The 18889-nt window shown below is 42.0% G+C and overlaps 3 protein-coding genes across 3 annotated transcripts in view; 1 reads left to right on the forward strand and 2 right to left on the reverse strand.

Moving 5' to 3' along the window:
• Positions 1 to 259: 259 nt before the first annotated feature.
• On the reverse strand, positions 260 to 5303 carry LOC114521030. The gene is made up of 2 exons (XM_028541419.1): positions 5055 to 5303; positions 260 to 3706 (listed from the first exon to the last, which is right to left on the reverse strand). Exons 1-2 carry the CDS (start codon positions 5301 to 5303, stop codon positions 260 to 262), a joined length of 3696 nt encoding a protein of 1231 aa, XP_028397220.1.
• A 1359-nt stretch (positions 5304 to 6662) lies between these two features.
• On the reverse strand, positions 6663 to 17512 carry LOC114521031. Its single transcript, XM_028541420.1, has 2 exons — positions 16468 to 17512; positions 6663 to 6766 (listed from the first exon to the last, which is right to left on the reverse strand). Exons 1-2 carry the CDS (start codon positions 17510 to 17512, stop codon positions 6663 to 6665), a joined length of 1149 nt encoding a protein of 382 aa, XP_028397221.1.
• The window catches only part of LOC114521033, a 28299-nt gene continuing 19423 nt past the window's right edge, over positions 10014 to 18889 (forward strand). Inside the window, exon 1 of the mRNA XM_028541423.1 lies at positions 10014 to 10101. The gene's annotated coding sequence lies outside the window, so the exon portion shown is untranslated. The remainder of the gene's footprint in view (positions 10102 to 18889) is intronic.

An 18889-nucleotide genomic window follows, 5' to 3' on the forward strand; every position in this document is an offset into this window, starting at 1 on the left:
TCGATGGGTTACTTCTGTTGTAAATAGTATCTTCACTCATGCAGTTTTGATTTCAGGTTTAATAAAATAAACGAAAATTATACAAAATACATGACACAAGGTTACAGTATTGTTCGCCCCGAAGGCATTCTCAAAAAGCACATGTTTTTTCACGCGTGGGATACACGATACTCGCGCTTACGTCATTTCGAACATACTCCCGCCTTGATAGACGGGGAAAAGTCTATCAACACAACTCTATATTACATAACTTAGTTAATTAAATGTCAATGTTCTCCTGTTTGGCTTCCTTCACGAACGTGATTGGAAATTCACTCTTTTTCTCATCTGGTAACTCTGATTGTAATTCAATAGGGTATAACTTCTGTAGGGGTAGTCGTAGCCGTGTTACCTTTCCGTCCTTGCCGATCATCCTTACAACTGCTGCTCGTGATTTTCCGTCTTTTCCTTGGATCAGTTCGTCCACTAATGCCATTTCCCAATTCAATCGCTTAACATTGTCTTCTTTAACCGATACGACATCTCCGACGTTGATAACAGGTCCGTCTCTTTTGCTCGGCCGATGGTGCTCACGTAACTGGGTTAAGTATTCTGAACTCCATCTCTTCCAGAAATGTCCTAATACTGTTTTGAGATATTTATCTCGCTTAATCGCATCATTTCGCGCTTGAATCTTCACGTCATCTTGGAGTTCTGAAGGTACCGAAACTATCCGCCGTCCGATTACTAACTGAGAGGGGGTCAGCGGTTCATCCTTTTCGTTACTGACATACGTTAGCGGACGTGAATTAAGAACCCCTTCAATCTGGATTAACAATGTTAATAACTCCTCGTAAGTCAAACGGGCATTGCTCAACACTTTCTTTAAACATCGTTTAACACACCTCACCATCCGTTCGTAAAACCCGCCCCACCAGGGGGATCTCTCGACAATAAATTGCCATCTGATGTTTTTGACCGCGATGAAATTCCTCAATTCAGCGCCTTTGAAGGTCTTCGCGTTGTCAGAAATTACAAGTGAGGGTATTCCTCTTCTTCCAATAAAGCGCTTGAGACTTTTCACGAAAGACTGGGTCGTGTTGTCAGGAACTAAATCCAGGTGGATTGCTCGACTACTCGCGCAAGTGTATAAAGCGATATATGTCTTATGCATGTCCTTGCTTTGCGTGTAGATGTCTCTAACATAAAACGGACCAGCGTAGTCCACTCCGATTCTGGTAAAAGCAAAGTCATTACTTAACCGAAAGTCCGGTAAAGCGAGACTGGCTGGAGTTCCATAACTCTTTCCTTCCAATTTCCTACAAACGGTACACTTCGATATGATTTTCTTAACGACTTGACGTCCCTTTGTGACCCAGAATTTTGATCTCAGTTGTGTCAATGTCTCTCGTTCACCATTGTGTATCACGTCCTCGTGGCTCTGCATGATAATCAACCGGGTGATGTAATGGTCGCTGGGTAAAAGTATCGGGAATTTTGTTCCGTAAGGTAAGGGTGACGCGTCGATACGCCCACGACAACGGATGATTTTGTCTTCGTTTTCGAACAAGGAGAGTGACTCTTTCACTTTCTTGTAATCCTTCATGTTCGGTAAGGTTGATTGTAATTGTCGAATCCACATCTTTTCAGCTATGTTTATCTCATCTGCCGTAAGAGAACCCTTCCGTTCCGCTGCAGTCGACTTCCGCTGACGTCTTTGTAGGTTCCGAACAAATCTAATAACGTACGCCGTAACTCGTAAGATTGTTCCAATTCTGCTGTATCTAGAAGGATCGATTAACTCTTCGAGGTTGTGCTCTGGTTGACTTCCGATCGTAACTAGTGCTGTGGTTGACTTAGTAGAGCTCAACTTTAACTCTTGACAATAATCAGGATTGTCCTTAGACTCGTTGCCCGGCTGAACAGGCCATAATTCTTGTGGGTTCTGGAGAAAACTAGGTCCATGCCACCACTTCTCATCGTTGATCAGCTGAGTGGCTAACGCACCCCGAGATGCCACGTCTGCAGGATTGAATTGTGTTGGACAATATCTCCAGGTTTCTACCGATGTTAACTTCCTTATCTCTGAAACTCGATTCTGTACCCACACCTTGTACTCTTTATCAGTGTTCTTAATCCAATGTAAAGCTGTTGTTGAATCAGACCACAAGTTATCGGATTCAATTTCAAGAATTTCCCCGATTGCTTCTTTCACACTGTTGAGTAATCGTGAAGCTAATAAACAAGATAACAGTTCCAAACGCGGTATGGTTTGGTTCGTCATGGGTGCAACTCGTGTTTTCGACGCGATTAGATTACAATGTACGTCAGCCTCGTGTTCACATCGCAAGTAAACGCACGCGCCGTAGGACGATTCCGATGCATCACCAAAAGCGTGTAATTGGATAGACTTCGTTTTATCCGCGAACAACTCTTTGCAGTAGCATCTATTCAGGGAGAAATTGCTCGAATCTTCCAAACTTTTTACGATCGATTGCCAGTTTTTGATCATGTCCTCGTTCAATGTTTCGTCCCAACCTACTTCCGATTTGCACAGTTGTTGGAATAGCAATTTGAACATCAAAATGACTGGCGAAATAAGTCCTAACGGATCGAAAAACTTTGCTGCTGTACTAAGAATGATTCTCTTGGTCACGTTGTTGAGATCGGCATCAGATAATACTTTAGCGAAGTCCATTATTAGTTCATCAGTGTATGTGTTCCAGATCTGTCCGAGAACGCGAGAGCTGGCTTCGTTCACTGTGTCATATCCGTGAGCTACATCAGAAGTGGTATAATTTTCGAGATCAACTGATGCTTCCGCTTTAGAAAATGTAGAGTTCTCCTGGAGTGTTTCGATCAATTCTTGGGAATTACTGTTCCACTTCCGCATGTTGAAGCCTCCGTCTGATAACCGGGTTTTCACCTTTGTTGTAAGTTGCACTGCAGATGGCACATCTCGCGAACCAGAGGCAAGGTCATCAACATAAAGCGATCGCAGAACTTCTTCGACAAACTGTGGGTCTACGATTGCATATTGGTTAAGGTGATGTTTTAAGGTGGCATTTAGAATGAATGGGCTAGATGTAAGTCCAAAAACTACTCTTGTAAATCGTAACACTTGAATCTGGGGAGCTTCACTCGACGGGTCATCAACCCATAGGAATCTCAGGTAGTCTCGGTGCTCTGGTGCTATAGCAATATTCAGAAAGGCCTTCTCTATGTCCGCTGTTACTGCCACGGGATGAATTCGGAATCGGGTAAGGATGTTGAATATTAATGGTGTAAGTGGGGGGCCAACATAAAGGCAATCATTCAGGCTAGGACCGGTTTTCTTCGCCGACGCATCATATACGACTCTTAATTTAGTCGTATCTTTATCATTTCTCACAACTTCCTTGTGTGGCAAATAATGAACATGTCCAGGTGACTTCCCATCAACTTCTTCGACTAGTTCGACTACTCCAGTGTTAAGTTGATCTTCAATAACCTTATGGTATTCCTGCAAAACAGATGGTGTTGCACGGAGACGCTTAATCAAGGACCCTAGTCGCTTCTCGCAAATGCTGTAGTTGTCTGGAAGGAGTGGGTGTTCATCCTTAAAAGGCAGTTTTGCTTCATACCGGTCACCATTGAAATGCACTTCTTGTGTGAACTTGTCGTAAACAGACGGTTCCTTTTCCTGAATCCCCAATGTTTCTAAATCCCAGAATTTAACAAGTTCATTCTTTATGTTTGGTATATTCTCAGGTTGTACAGTCGAGGTTTCAACTCGAAGAACGTGGGTGGTGGTCAAGTTCACAGATGTTTGTTGAGGGTTCTCTGGGCTGCTGGTAACCACAGGTCCGGATAATACTCATCCGAGCTTTGTCCAGACTATCCAACAAGACTAAGATCGAGGTTTTCCTTTAAACGTTGCGAGACATAGGTACGTTGACTGCAAGAATCAAATACAATCCTCGCTTTCACTTTACGCCCAGAACTTCCAGGTTGACCGACTGATGCCTGGGCTGTTTGCAATAACACTGCTGTGCTACTGTTCACATACATTGTTGAAGTTCCCACACTCATTGTCTCAGGGGGTCCGTCCTTGGGTTTGTCGGTTTCTACTTCACAGATTGATGTGTGGTGTCGTTTGTTACACTTGTGGCAGTTAAATTTTGATGGACAACTCTTGGCTAGATGACCAGATTTTAAACATGAAAAACATTTTCCCTTCCTTCTTAGAATGGCGCGACGAGCTGACACATTGGTAACAACATTACATTTGAGTGATGAATGTTGTTGATTACAATACACACAGTTGGGGGTATAGTGTTGTTCTTTACCAGTAAACAAGGTGGAAGAAGTAGGAGGGAATTTGCCCTTATTCCGATTAACACCGTCCTTTTTCATAGTAGAATGTGAGTTATTAATCATGCTACATCTCTCTCTGGCTTCTAACTCAGTTTTGAACTGCTCCATAAATTGCTCTACATCCCAATTGTTCCTCTCCAAATTCCTACTTATTACTAATTGTAATTCCTCAGGCAACTTATTGACAATGACAGGAATCAATAGGCTGCCATAGGATTCTGATGAGATACCCAAATTCTGTAGGTTTCTAACATGGGTTTCAATTTTATCATGTAGACCACGAATTCCATGCAAATCACTTATATCTTTTATGGCATTTAATTTCAACAAGGCGTCCATGTGGCTGGACACAATGATTTGAGTATTTGCAAATCTATCCTTTAGTAAATTTATTGCAGCATCATAGTTCTCTTTAGTCAGTGAAAATCCTTCTATTGCAGATGCCGCTACACCGTCCAGTAAACTTCTTAAATAGTTAAATTTGTCAACTTTAGACACCTCATCGTTTTCATGAACTGCTGCTGAAAAACTGTCCCAGAATGCATGCCAAAGTTTGGGATCACCCGAAAATCGCTTCAATGATAGTTTTGGCAATTTTGACTTCACTGATGGCTCTGAGCCAGTTGATGCTTTACTCAAATTACTACTTCCTTGTCCGTTACTTTAAGTACTGGTTAATGTTAGATCAATTCTAACAAGTGCTCTAGCAATTGACTCACCAAATTCACTGCTTTCCAAAAAATATCACCGTTAATGTCTTCGTCCTTGTCTAACTGTTCCATTATTGCATCATCTTGCTGTTTTAAAACACTCTTCTTATCAGCTAACGTACTTTTCCAGCTTTGTAGTCTTTCCTTTTCCAATAGCGTTCCATTGTAAGACTGGCAAACTTCGTTTACACCTTGAATTGTTTTCGTCACGAAGGCACGATGCCCTCTTCGTACTCTCTTCAACTTATCTAAAGACATTCTATTTCTACGAAATTCGAACCAACTATCCGGCTCTTCGAAGGACCATGTTGTAAATAGTATCTTCATTCAGTTTTGATTTCAGGTTTAATAAAATAAACGAAAATTATACAAAATACATGACACAAGGTTACAGTATTGTTCGCCCCGAAGGCATTCCCAAAAGCAAGTTTTTTCACGCGTGGGATACACGATACTCGCGCTTACGTCATTTCGAACAACATGCGACATCAAAGACATGTTTCACCAGGTATACGTCAATGGTGAGCACAGATATCTGCTGCGCTTCCTTTGGTGGCAAATGGTAACCTCGACCAGATGTGCCAACGTCAGCCTAAAAGCTATCGTAGACGCGTACGAGGAAGAGTTCGGGAAAACGGCCACCAGCTTCGTGCGAGATGACTTTTATGTGGACGATGGACTAAAGTCAGTCCCATCACCAGGCGAAGCCATTGATTTGATCATGCAGACGCGAACTTTATGTGAACGAGGGGGATTTCACCTACATAGAGTAGTTATGAACAGGAAAGAAGTTCTGCAATCAATCGCACCAGAAGAAAGAGCAAGTGATCTTAAGGACTTAGATCTGGACGACGACGAACTTCCCGTGGAAAGGGCTCTAGGTGTTCAATGGTGCGTCGAGTCGGACACGCTGCGATTCAACTACGAACCATCTAATCGCCTCCCGACTAGGCGCAGAGTATTATCCACCGTAAACTCCATATTTGATCCCTCTGGCCTGCTGTCGCCATTCGCCTTTTGGAGAATACTCCATGAGCTATGTAGACAAGGAGCGGACTGGGACGAAAATCTTCCAAGCGATTTTGCCCAGAGTTGGACGAAATGGCACATTAGCCTAGACATTCTGAGTAACCTCCAACTCCCCAGACGTTACAACTCACGATTTTAGTCAAGTCACGTCCGTGGAATTGCACAATTTTTCTGACGCTGGCACGTTGGGATACGGCTAATGCTCATACTTGAGGCTAACAGACAATCAAGACAGAATACATTGCGTCTTGGTAATGGCCAAATCACGGGTAGCACCCCTTAAGCAAGTAACCATTCCCCGGCTGGAGCTCACTGCACCTCTGGTATCTGCTAAAGTTGGCTCATTCCTGCGAAAAGAACTGCGGTATGACGAAATGAAGATATATTTCTGGACGGAGAGTAGGGTCCTCCTTTGGTACATCGCGAAAGAGGCCCGTCGTTTTCTCTCTAACCGAGTACAGCAAATACGAGAGCTTACATCCCCTGATCAATGGAGGTACATTGACACGAAGTCCAACCCCGCCGACTATGCTTCCCGCAGCATGACAGCGAACGATTTCGTCTCAAAAACAGAGTGGTGGAACGACCCTAAATTCTTGTGGGACCGTTTGGAACCCAATCACAGGAACATCGACGAAGAACTGGAGTTTTGTCACCCGATGATCCGGTGGTCAAGAAAATATGTCTTTTTACTATGAAAATTCCAGAAGAATTTGTTATAGCCGATTGTATCCGACCGACATCTGTCCAATTGGCACAAAGCCAAGAGGTCGATTGTCTTGTGCTTGCGCCTTAAAGGGAAACTATTATCAAAATCTCAAAAGCCTCCGTCGGCGACGGTAATCAAGGAAAAGATCCAACATCCTCGGAGGAAAACTCGCCACGTTCAAACCCAATGATCGAAATAGTTACGGTTGAAGATATCCTCGACGCAGAGAAAGAGATAGTGAGAAATGTCCAGAAGAAAGCCTTTAAAGAAGAATTGGTGATACTCAGAGCAGCGAAAGGGAGCTGCGACGCAACAAGAAAGATAAATCGAGTCACAAAACGAGCAAGTATTCTGTCCCGCCTCGACCCGTTCATCGACCCGGTCCCATTCGAGTCGGTGGTCAAATACGAAATGCAGAATTACCGGACAACGCGAAGCATCATATCCTTTACCGAAGAAAGAACATGTCACTAAGTTAATTCTATGCCATCACCATCTCCAGACCCACCGTCAAGGACGTGGTATGACCCTCGCCGCTATTCGGTCTTCCGGATTATGGATCGTCGGAGGTACTTCGGCAGTCACTAGACTCACTACACATATCTAAATGCGCCACGTGTCACAAACTACGCACGGCCACTCAAGATAAAAAAAATGGCGGCTCCACCCAAAGATCGGGTCGAGCCGAGCCAGCCATTGACATACAGTGCCGTCGACTACTTTGGTCCATGGATCGTGAAACAGAGTCGAAAGAATGTAAAGAGATACGGAGTGCTCTTTACTTGCATGGCGTCTCGTGCTATCTATCTCGAGATCGCGCATTTTATGGACACCGATTCATTCACCAATATCGTATCAACGTTTTGTGGGAAGACGAGGCCCAGTGAGACAGCTGACATCGGATCGCGGGACTAACTTTGTGAGCTGTCAAACTGAGCTTAAGAAGGCACTTTTGGAGATGGACGACAAACGAATACGAAAGCGCCTGCTAGAAGACCAATGCGACTGGGTCCATGCCAAGATGAACCCACATCATGCGAGCAACATGCGAGCGACAGATCCAAACAGTCCGCAGCGTATTATCAGGCCTCCTTGAACGGCACGGCACCCAGTTGGATGACGAACTGTTGCAAACCCTCATGATAGAAGCAGAAGCCATCGTGAATAGTCGTCGCCCCGTAACAACCGAAAGCAGCAGTTCACTTATATACTTAACTGCTAATCATTTACTGACATCGAAGACCAACGTAGTCCTGCCTCCTCCCGGGGTTTTCCAACGATTTGTATGTACGAAAATGATGGCGTCGCCTGCAACACCTAGCAAACATGTTTTGAAATCAGCGGAGTAAAGAGTTTTCTTCAAACGCGCCAGAAGCGGCTACGCCCTAAAAGAAATCTACACGTTGAAGACATCGTTATCGTGAAAAACATCGACCAACCACGAAATCAATGGCAGTTGGCCCGCGTGCAAGAGACCTTCCGGGACGAAGATGCACTGGTACGAAAGGAGAAATTAAAAGTCGGAGACCATGACCGAGATAACAAGGGAAAACGTATCCACGCGGCAACGATTATAGAAAGACCCATCAACGAACTCGTACTGTTGATACTCAGCTGGTGACTCATCAAGTTGATAGCTGAAGAAGATAAGGATGAAGAAGACCGGGGTTCCCCGACGAGGAACCATAAAACGATAAGTGAACTCGTATTCACGATATATAAATTTATATTTATTGTTACTGTTAGGCATAATGTTCGTAAATTGCTCCGATAACACTCAACAACTTAGGGGAGCCTTATAATGTATGCTGCATAAATTAATTATGCATAAGTTAGCTTTGGAGAGGAGAGAAAAGCGTGGTTTTGTGTTGCGCTAAGTCGAAAATTGTAGCTCGGGAGTCGTTGCTTAATATCGTTGGAAACATTTCTTGAAAGGGTTAGTTACAGTCTTAGTGTCTCAATTAATAAAGAGTCAACAAAAGGTTTTAAAAGGAAAAGGCAATTTAAAGGATTTGTTGTACTCGATTATGGGTATGTTTTGGAGCCGGGAAGTTCTGTCCACACACTCCATGACAGGAAAGACCTCCAATGCTTTCAAGGAGAAGGATGCTAACAAGGCACAACTAGACCAGGAAAAGTCAATAGCATATGCGGAAAGCTGGTAACTTTTTCCAGTTAGCTATTGTATAATGTATACTATCCCAGCACTCACAGCATAGACCATAATAATTTTCCTGTCATATTCCTTAATGTAGAATATGTTTCAAACAGATATGGTTGTCCTGCATCTGAAGTCATTGTCTCAGTGTAGAAATGCAACAAGTAATGATACGCAGAATCAGTAACATTGTAGAGGTTGAGAATGCTAAAAAATCCTGTGAAAAAAAATGTAATGAGCTACTGGTCAGACAAACATTTTAAAAATATCCTACGTATAGTTTAATATTACCAAAATACATCAAACGTAATTGCACTAGACGATGAAACAGTATTCAATATGTTGCACAATAACCACAATTAACTTTTGATGCACTGACACATATGCAGCTAGTGGCAGTGTTCCTAATAGATATATTTTTATTCATGAAGTGATTTCCATCTTTGGTGTTTTCTCGTGGCTAGACACAATATATTGGTAATATTGCACAGAAGAGTAAATAGCACATCTTGTGTAACATTAAAATTGCATGTTCTGTAGAATATGCTACTGTATATAGCATATCCTATAGCATATTCTATTCTATAGAATCGTCAATAGAATATTTTATATACTTTTATTGAATGTTCCATTGAATGTTCCATAGAATACCCCATAGAATATTCTTAGAATTAGTACCAAAATCTTTTAGAATAATCTATAGGATATTCTATAGAATATCTCAGTAGAATATTCTATAAAATATTTTCGTAAGGCCGCTACGGTCAAATACTCATAATTGAAAAGAATATCAGACGAAAAATTTCGTTCGGTTGAAATCCCGCCCAGTGGAAACCAGCTTTACGTTTCCTAATAGAAGTCAGGAATTCCCCCGAAACTCTCGATCTCAAATCGTACATCAGCATTACCACCCTCAGTAAATTAAAAGTTGTCACATCAAGATGGCTGCAATAATATTATGCATACCTGATGCGCGATCCAGGATTTTTCAGATCAGTGGCACAAACCAGTACGCCCACACGAATTTCTAAGCAAATTTCCCATACTTGAGATTCCAGTTGCAACACAACACTTCGTTGTTGGCGATAACGCTGTTAGAAATCTGCTGAACGGTTCTTTTTAAAAAATTGTAAAAGATCAGTTGCGAATATTAACTACAGGTAAGATTTTAGCCTTTTAATCCGCTCCTGTCACTAAACTCTGCAACTAACAAGGCTATTTAGGAACTTCTCTACGAAGGACCCTGTACAAAGGCTGTTTAGTTTATTAACCCAATTTCTATAGAGCATTTAATCCCTGCATCTCAGTGTTTGCTATTTTGGTTGCTATTTACTTATGGCGTAGTTTCCGTTGCCTGATCTATAAACTCTTTGGAGTAAAATTTATCTGGTATTATAGTGTGGTTCAAAATTATCTCTGCCAATTAGTTCACTTTGAATTTTAGTTGTTGATTATATACTTAGATGTCGCATTTTTGTATGTACGCATATATACCGCAAGTAATCAATAAATCAACGAATGAATAGATGCACAGGGTTGAATTCGTTTGATATTTGGTGTATTTTTTTCCGGCATAAAATTGATTATACAACAACTTAGAAGGTTTTACGCACGTGCACGTAAGTGCAAAAACGCGCGACAGTGGAAAGCAGCCCTAAGAATACGCTTGTACTCATTCGTCCCGATGAACATTTCAATTATATTTACGAGCTTTGATAGAAAATGTATGGCAGCATATAGAAATTGTTAGCGCATTCACACGTTGATATGTCGCCTGCTTTGTAACTTTTGTTAGAATTTTCGCACGTTTTCGAAGGATCGATAGATTATAAACATTATAATATCCAATTCTTTATCTTGAAGTACATTTCTCGCGTTTGCAACGCCACGAATTTAGCGCGCAGACCAAGGTGGCAGACAGTAGTGTGAGGTTTCGCCAGATGTCTAGCTTTGTTGTGATAAAAGATATCATGTTTCGTTTATACTTAAAATATGCCCCTTATTATCCGACCGTATTCCATTCGGATATTCGGCTTTTCGGCATGGACTACTAGATTTTTGTAAGTGTACACGTGAATTACCTAAGCATCATCGCTTCGTTCTGACGAACATTTCGATACTACATTTACGTCGTTTGATAGAAACGTATGGCAAAATCAAATGTCAGCCGGCCAATGTATAGAAATTGTGAGCGCATTTGCACGTTCATATTGTTATTTGTTATCCTCAAGCACATTTCTCGCGTTTGCAACGCTACGAATCTCTCCAAGGATGATAAATTCGTTGGAATATTTAGCACGGACAAATCAATTAAGGCGGCCTTTCCTGTTTGAGGTTTCGCCCGATGTCTAGCTTTGTTGAAACTAGAAGTATTATGTTTCGTTCATATTCAAAGAAGACGCTTGCTAAGAGTTTACTCGAGCTAAATGGCTGCTTTCAGGTTAACTTAAAACGAGGGCTATCTTTAAGAGAGGAATAGGGAATCTTCTGTGAATCGTCGATTGCCCATACCCAATTTAGCAACATGATATATTGTTAAATTTTGAAATATAATAACTAGATCGAGTACCAAATTAGTCACAGAATATGTGTACTACGGAAGCCTGGGTAGGCCATGATTATATGCATGAGTATTGCTTTCAACTTGGTTGAACGCATCCAATAAAATGTACTGTGAAATATCAGACCGAGATGTTTTCGACCGCCGATCCATTACGAGATGAAAAACAGAGAAATTCTGAATGACAAAGGCAATAATAAATGCTCAAGAGAAAATTTAATTGCGCTTGAAATTAAAAAAGACGTCTCCAGACAGTTTAGGTAAATTCAAAATCAAGTTAGACAGCAAGATTTTGAAGAGAATGAAAAATAATGTTAGAATTTTACAGCCTTGGACTAAAAAAGTTGTCTAAACCAAATATCTGTTGAAAATCTCCAAACAAGGCTGATTTTCCGCTTCGCTGGTCCACAATCTCACACACTGGGACTGTATATAATTTAACATTTATTCAGGAATTAACAATTCACGCTCTAATACACAACTAACTTACAACAATGATTTTAACTTATATTTATAATACTAAAACAGGATGCTTTACCAAACAATGATGCATTTCTCTGACGCATCTCTTACCGAACCACATGCAGGATGTTTCTGTGTTTTTTTCTCCCTTACAGCCCACATTTGCGTCCGTTTACGTTATTACTGGTTTTGCGGTTGCTACAACGTGCTACCACGAACCTTCATTTCCAATGTTATATTATACTACACTATTCTATTAACATCACATAACAATTCCTTTTACAATACATATACAATTTACGACCCTAACACTATATCTGCGCGCACTATGTAAATGACTATTCTTATGGTTGGTGTGCTCAACCACGCGTTAACTAAATTCCACAACACACTCCCCCCGCTTGACACTACGAGTCAAGCATCCATTAACTTAAATTTACATTTCGCATCTAGCGCTGCCTTCCTCTGAGGAGTGCTTCTCTTTGATTTGTTGTTTTCTGCGCCAGCACATTTTTTGCGCGCAGTACCTACCCTACCCCCTCCCATTGGGCTTTTTATCTCTAGCGGGTACAATTTTTGAACTGGCCTGGATAGGTATGTCGGTCGTCCCTTCGAAGCCATTTTAACCTTCGCTCCTCTAATCACGTCATCTCTTCCTCTGACTAACTCAACTATCATCCCCATTTTCCACTCACATCTCTTTCTATCTTCGTCCTCCACTATAACTAGTTCTCCAATCTGTGGCGCAGTCGCTGACTCCCTGCCCTTTGTCCTATGAAACTCTCTAAGGCTAATCAAATACTCTTTTCTCTACCTGTTCCAAAAATGTTCTAACCTATTCGTAAGGTACCTAAACCTAGACGTATATTCTTTCTCTCCTAAAGCTTCCTCTGGCTCTTCTACTACATCAGGCAATGAGTTTATCCTTCTACCGAATATCAAATGTGATGGCGTTAACACTTCCGCCCCTACCTGGTCGTACTCGTATGTCAAGGGCCTAGAGTTGAGCGTACATTCGACTTCAACTATCACTGTTGCTAATTCTTCCTTCGTTAATCTAGCTGTACCTAACGTTTTCCTTAAACACTCTTTTACACTTCTTACCATCCTCTCAAAGAACCCACCCCACCATGGGGATTTTTCTAAATTAAACTTCCACTCTATTCTTGCATTCTTCATGAATGACTTTACTTCTGGATGATTAATTGACTTACTCAAGTCCTTTTCGGTTGCTTTGAATGTTTTTGCATTATCTGAAATTATCAGTGTGGGCATCCCACGCCGCGCTGTAAACCTTCGCAAGCAACGCTGGAAAGCCTCTGTTGACATTTCGTCTACTAATTCTAAATGCAAGGCTCTCGTGACGCAGCATGTAAACAGCGTAATATACACTTTCTCCATTTCTCCGTTTGTTTGTTTAGCATAAAGTGGTCTTGCAAAATCTACTCCCACCCGCGAGAATGGTGGCGCTTTGGTTACTCGAAACTCTGGTAGCGCTGCAGTTACTGGTTGTTGATAAGACTTGCCTATTAATTTCTTGCACGTAACGCACCCGCTCAGAATCTTTTTTACACATTGCCTAGCTTTTGGCACCCAAAATCGTGAGCGCAATTCCGCTAATGTGGATCTAACTCCGCTGTGGTGTACTCTATGGTGACATGCTTCTACAACTAACTGTGTAAACCTGTGTTGTTTCGGTAACAAGATTGGTCTTTTACCATCTTGCTCTAAATCCGAATTTCCGAGCCTACCGGTACACCTCAAAATTCCATTTTCTTCTATTAACCCTAACCTTTGAACTAACTGATCGTAATTGCCTTGTTTACGCAATACGCATTGTACTGTTTTTATCCATTCGATCTCAGCTCTTTTCAATTCATTCGCAGTCAATTGGGACGTTTCACGTTCGCTTTTGGAAGAGACTCTTTTAAGATTGTCAATCGCTCGCCTTACCCATGCTGTGATATTCAAAAGCTTCCCTAGCTTACTGTAGCGTCGTATATCGAAAACAGCCCCTAGACCGCTATCGCAATTAACCGCTAAAACCGTTGCCGCCGTATTTTTCTTTTCCTCAACCAAGCTTTCCGGGGTTTCACTAATTTCAGAATAAGGCGGCCAATCGTCTGGATTTTCTAACAGCCAAGTCGGCCCGTGCCACCATAGCTGATTTGATTTGAGTTGTGAGGCGAGAACCCCTCTACTGCCTATATCTGCTGGGTTTTCATTGGTTGAGACATGCGCCCACTCGGTTTTATTCGTCAATTTTAAAATCTCATTTACCCTATGACGCACAAATTGTTTCCATTCGCCCTGATTTCTTATCCAACATAGCGCTGTTTTGCTATCAAGCCAGTACCTAACGCCATCTAACTTCACTTGCGAACTTAGCGCGCTGCAGATCGTGTTTACAAGCTGTGCTAGTATCCTAGCGGACATTACTCTCCAGACGTGGAATCGACAATTCCTTTAGCGGCGCTACTCTGGTTTTACTCGCTACTAATTTTGCGCAAGCTTGGCCCTCTTTCCAAATAAACAACGGCACAATAAGCTTTCTTGCTCGCGTCTGCAAATCCGTGTAAGTAACACGATGCAACATTTTCTATGCTCGATTCGTATAAACATCTATCAACGTACAACTCTCGTGTTGCTACTAAGTCCTTAACCCACTTATCTAGGCGTTTCCTTGTGTCATCGCCAAACTCTTCGTCCCAACCTAACTTTGTCTTACAAACATCTTGGAAAAGGATCTTCATAGTTACAATAACTCCACTGATCAACCCCAACGGATCGAACAGACTACTTAGCAAACTTAACAGACTCCTCTTGGTTGGCACTGAATTTTCTTTTTTACGCGCAATGTGTTCGAAATTGAAATAGATCTTATCTTCCTCTAAGTTCCATGCAAGACCTAAAACCTTTTCGCCCTTCATCCCACTTCGGGCAACTAACTGAGACTTAGCGTACGTTTCATCCTCTTCTCCGACAGCAGCATGCTTCGGTAGCGCATCTTTAGTAGTCTCGCTTATTTTTTCTCTTAGCCGGGCGTCATTTGTTTTCTATTTTCGCAATCGAAAGCCTCCGCTTTCCATTCGTAACTTAGCTTTATTATATAATTCATGCGCGTCTTCGCTCGTCTTCCCTCCTGAAACTAAATCGTCTACATAAAATCCTTCAAGCATTTTCCTTACAAACTGCGGATCAGTCGCAACAAATTTGTTTAAATGATGTCGTATAGTGGCATTTAATAAAAAAGGCGACGCATTCAGCCCAAATACAACGCGACAAAAACGATATACCATAATTTCCGGTTTTTCCGTCTTATAATCATCTACCCAGAGAAACCGCAAGCAATCTCGATCTTTTGGATCAATTTCAATGTTTAAAAATGCCTTTTCTATATCACCTACAAGTGCGACCTTATTCTCCCTGAAGCGAACAAGTATGTCAAATAACAAAGGGTTTAGTGACGGTCCTGTGTGCAAACAATCATTTAATGAAGTTCCTTTTTTGCCGTCCTTGGAAGAGGCATCGTATACAATTCTTAGTTTCGTGGTCTCGGCATCTTTCCTAATAACTGCTTGATGGGGCAAATAATGCAATTTATCGCTTGGCTTTTCTAGCGCAGGGACTACTTCAATTATACCAGATTTTAACTGCTCCTTGATTATTGCATCGTAATCCGCAACCACCTCCGGGTCTTTGCGCAACTTCCTTAATTGGTTTTGCATGCGTGCCAGACTTTTTGCGTAGTTGTTGGGCAAGGGATCATGACCCTGTTTCCATGGCAACTTTACTGAATACTTCCCGTCGTTAAAACTAACTTCATTCTCGAATAATTCGTGCACCTCGTCATATATTCTGATGCCTAACGAGTCTAAATCCCAAAACTTCTTAACTTCGTTCTCTAAGCTACTATTATCTGCCTTCTGCTGTGACACTAAATTTGTTACGATTCTCTCCCTATCTCTTAACTCGTTTGCTTTCAAGGGACCGTTTAATACAAATCCAAGCTCAGTTTCTATTGCAACTGGTTCCTCAGGCTCCCCCCTTATGGTTTGGCCCCTCTGAAATTTCCATAAGTAATCTGCACCGATTAACAAATCAATTTCGAGCTCCTCATTGGTTCGACATACGTCAGAAAACCATAAATTACGCAGATGTGCGAAGTTTTTCTTAACAACTTCCACGTGCTCGTTGCTTATTCGTGAAATCTCCGGCACGACATAAGCTTCCAGCGTCAGATTCCTACCACCGCGGACCGGAATCAGGTCGATAAGAACTACCTCGCACAATCCGGACTTAGTGGTTTTCTGACCAAACGTACTTATGCTTAGCCACTCCCTCCTAACAACGCTTAACTCATGCGCGCGTGCTACTTGCGCCGTTACAAACGATTTATGGCTTCCAGAATCAAACAATACTCTAACCCTATCACTACTGCCCCCCCTTATTAAGGCCTGTGCGGTTTGGAGCGCAATCCTACTATTACTTTCTACTAACGTACATGTAGTTTCCTGGCCTGCCTCAGTTTCATCTTGCGCAGGCTCTTCTTCATTGCGCTTGCTCATCTTAGCTTCACACATTGCGGTATGGTGACCCCCCTTACAGTTCTTACATTTACTACCAGTTCTACAATCACGGGCACAATGCCCTTTTTCTAAGCATTTAAAACATCGTCCAAACTTACGTATTATCGTTTTTCGTTCCTTCAGATCCGTCACTCTTTTGCAGTTTTCATGGCTGTGTTTCCCCAATGGTTTCGCAGTAGGTGTCAACCGATAGTCCTCTCGCAGTTCGACCTCAGCCAGGAGCGCCTTTAACATATCGTTCACTGTCCAGTTTAAGTATTCTTTCCCTCTCGTGATCGTTAGTCGCACCGTGTCAGGAATTTTCTCAAGCAGGATGGGTACGACTATTCCCGAGTACGTATTCTCGTCCACTCCCAAGCCCGACAATCCACGGTAGTGCGTTTCCACGATATCGTACAATGCGCGAAGCCCGCGTACGTCTCTCTCTGAATGGACTGCCGCAACTTTCAATAACTCGCTAACGTGGGCACGTTCGATTGCCACTGGCTTTCCAAATCTACGTTCTAAATGTTCCACTGCTGATTTATAATTTTCTTCTGTAAGGGAAAACCCCGCAATCGTCGCTCTGGCCGGTCCTTCAATTAATCCTCGAAGATACGAAAACTTATCTACGTCCGATAGATTCGCATTGTTGTGGATAGCGCTCTTAAAGCTATCCCAGAACTCTTGCCACTCGTGGATTCGCCCCGAAAACTTCTTTACCTCGAGTTTTGGTAGCCTCGCTCGACTTGACGTTCCCGTCGCCACGCTCGGTGCTTGCTGCGACTGTTGGCTCGTATTCAACGACTCCAAAGTCGTGTCTTCGTTTTGTAAAACTTCTTCTATCATCAACACCGCCTCTTGCATTTCTGCCCGAACCTTCGCGGCGCTTTCGATGTCCTCCAAAAGGACCTCTTCGCTCGAGTCACCCTCGCACAACACGTTTTGAATTTCCTCGTCTAGCTTCCTTAACAACCCCATCCTCTCTTCAAGGGATACCTTCATTTGCTTGACGGCCGTTTTGCGTTGTCCGTCGTAAACTTCTATACCAACTCACGAGCAGCACTTACCAATTTTCTTGCGTGCCCTCTGTGGCCGGCTCTCATCTTCTTTTTCGTTGTGATCTCCGACATTTTCCTGACGTTCTTTCGCTTATTTCACGACTATCGATCCGGCTCGAAGGACCAGATGTTGAAAATCTCCAAACAAGGCTGATTTTCCGCTTCGCTGGTCCACAATCTCACACACTGGGACTGTATATAATTTTACATTTATTCAGGAATTAACAATTCACGCTCTAATACACAACTAACTTACAACAATGATTTTAACTTATATTTATAATACTAAAACAGGATGCTTTACCAAACAATGATGCATTTCTCCGACGCATCTCTTACCGACCACAGGATGTTTTTCTGTGGTTTTTTCTCCCTTACAGCCCACATTTGCGTCCGTTTACGTTATTACTGGTTTTGCGGTTGCTACAACGTGCTACCACGAACCTTCATTTCCTATGTTATATTATATTACACTATTCTATTAACATCACATAACAATTCCTTTTACAACACATATACAATTTACGACCCTAACACTATATCTGCGCGCACTATGTAAATGACTATTCTTATGGTTGGTGTGCTCAAACACGTGTTAACTAAATTCCACAACAATATCACAATGGGCTGATCTTTTTGTCCCGCCTAGTATGTACGAGTTCAGCCTCGAGGGCTCTAGCACAAATCAGACATATTAGAGAGTCCAGCCAGCAAGTTTTTTCCAATACTAAAACCTTATTTGCGGGCCAAAATTATAATATGTGTAAACTCTAACACCATCGAACGCAAACAATAATCCCAATATGGTTACGTGTGAGCACAATTGAGGCGGGGAAAACAGTTCAAAACGCACGCAGAATGGGTAGATACACTTTTGCTAATGGTAACGACAATAATAGATCATAAACTCGTATATAATCTGTATATATCTATATATTTAAACCCGAAATTGACGATATGTAAATCGTGAAACGTGACCCTGAACGTGAACGTGGTTCGACTAAATAGAACAAATATAACATAAACCTAAATGAATATAGTGTAACTCTAGAACTGTCGAGAATTGCCTCCGTTAAAGTAATCTTCGACAAAATCACGAAGTTTTATAGTATATTTTGTAGTTAATCACGTTAAGTATTCCAACTGGTTATTACAACTTCCCACGAATTCTCTAGTCACAACATTAGATAGCACACGGGCTATTAGATCTCTCTCACTCACTCCCTGAACGTCACAGTCCAACTGCTCAGTCTCTCTCTCGTGACCACCTATATCTTCATCTCATCAATCATTATAC

Source organism: Dendronephthya gigantea, unplaced genomic scaffold, assembly GCF_004324835.1.
Source record: "Dendronephthya gigantea isolate DGI-Jeju-01 unplaced genomic scaffold, DenGig_1.0 000019F, whole genome shotgun sequence".
Classification (NCBI taxonomy): domain Eukaryota; kingdom Metazoa; phylum Cnidaria; class Anthozoa; order Malacalcyonacea; family Nephtheidae; genus Dendronephthya; species Dendronephthya gigantea.

What these genes read in the sequence shown, in the direction of transcription:
- LOC114521030 (XM_028541419.1), bottom strand. Translation starts at nt 5,303, where the DNA reads ATGTCTTTAGATAAGTTGAAGAGAGTACGAAGAGGGCATCGTGCCTTC. An exon ending in TTTGGAAAGCAGTGAATTTG is followed by an intron (nt 3,707 to 5,054) that starts GTGAGTCAATTG and finishes CCAAACATAAAG; the next exon opens with AATGAACTTGTTAAATTCTG.
- LOC114521031 (XM_028541420.1), bottom strand. Translation starts at nt 17,512, where the DNA reads ATGGGGTTGTTAAGGAAGCTAGACGAGGAAATTCAAAACGTGTTGTGC. An exon ending in GGCAGGCCAGGAAACTACAT is followed by an intron (nt 6,767 to 16,467) that starts GTACGTTAGTAG and finishes GAATTTTCATAG; the next exon opens with TAAAAAGACATATTTTCTTG.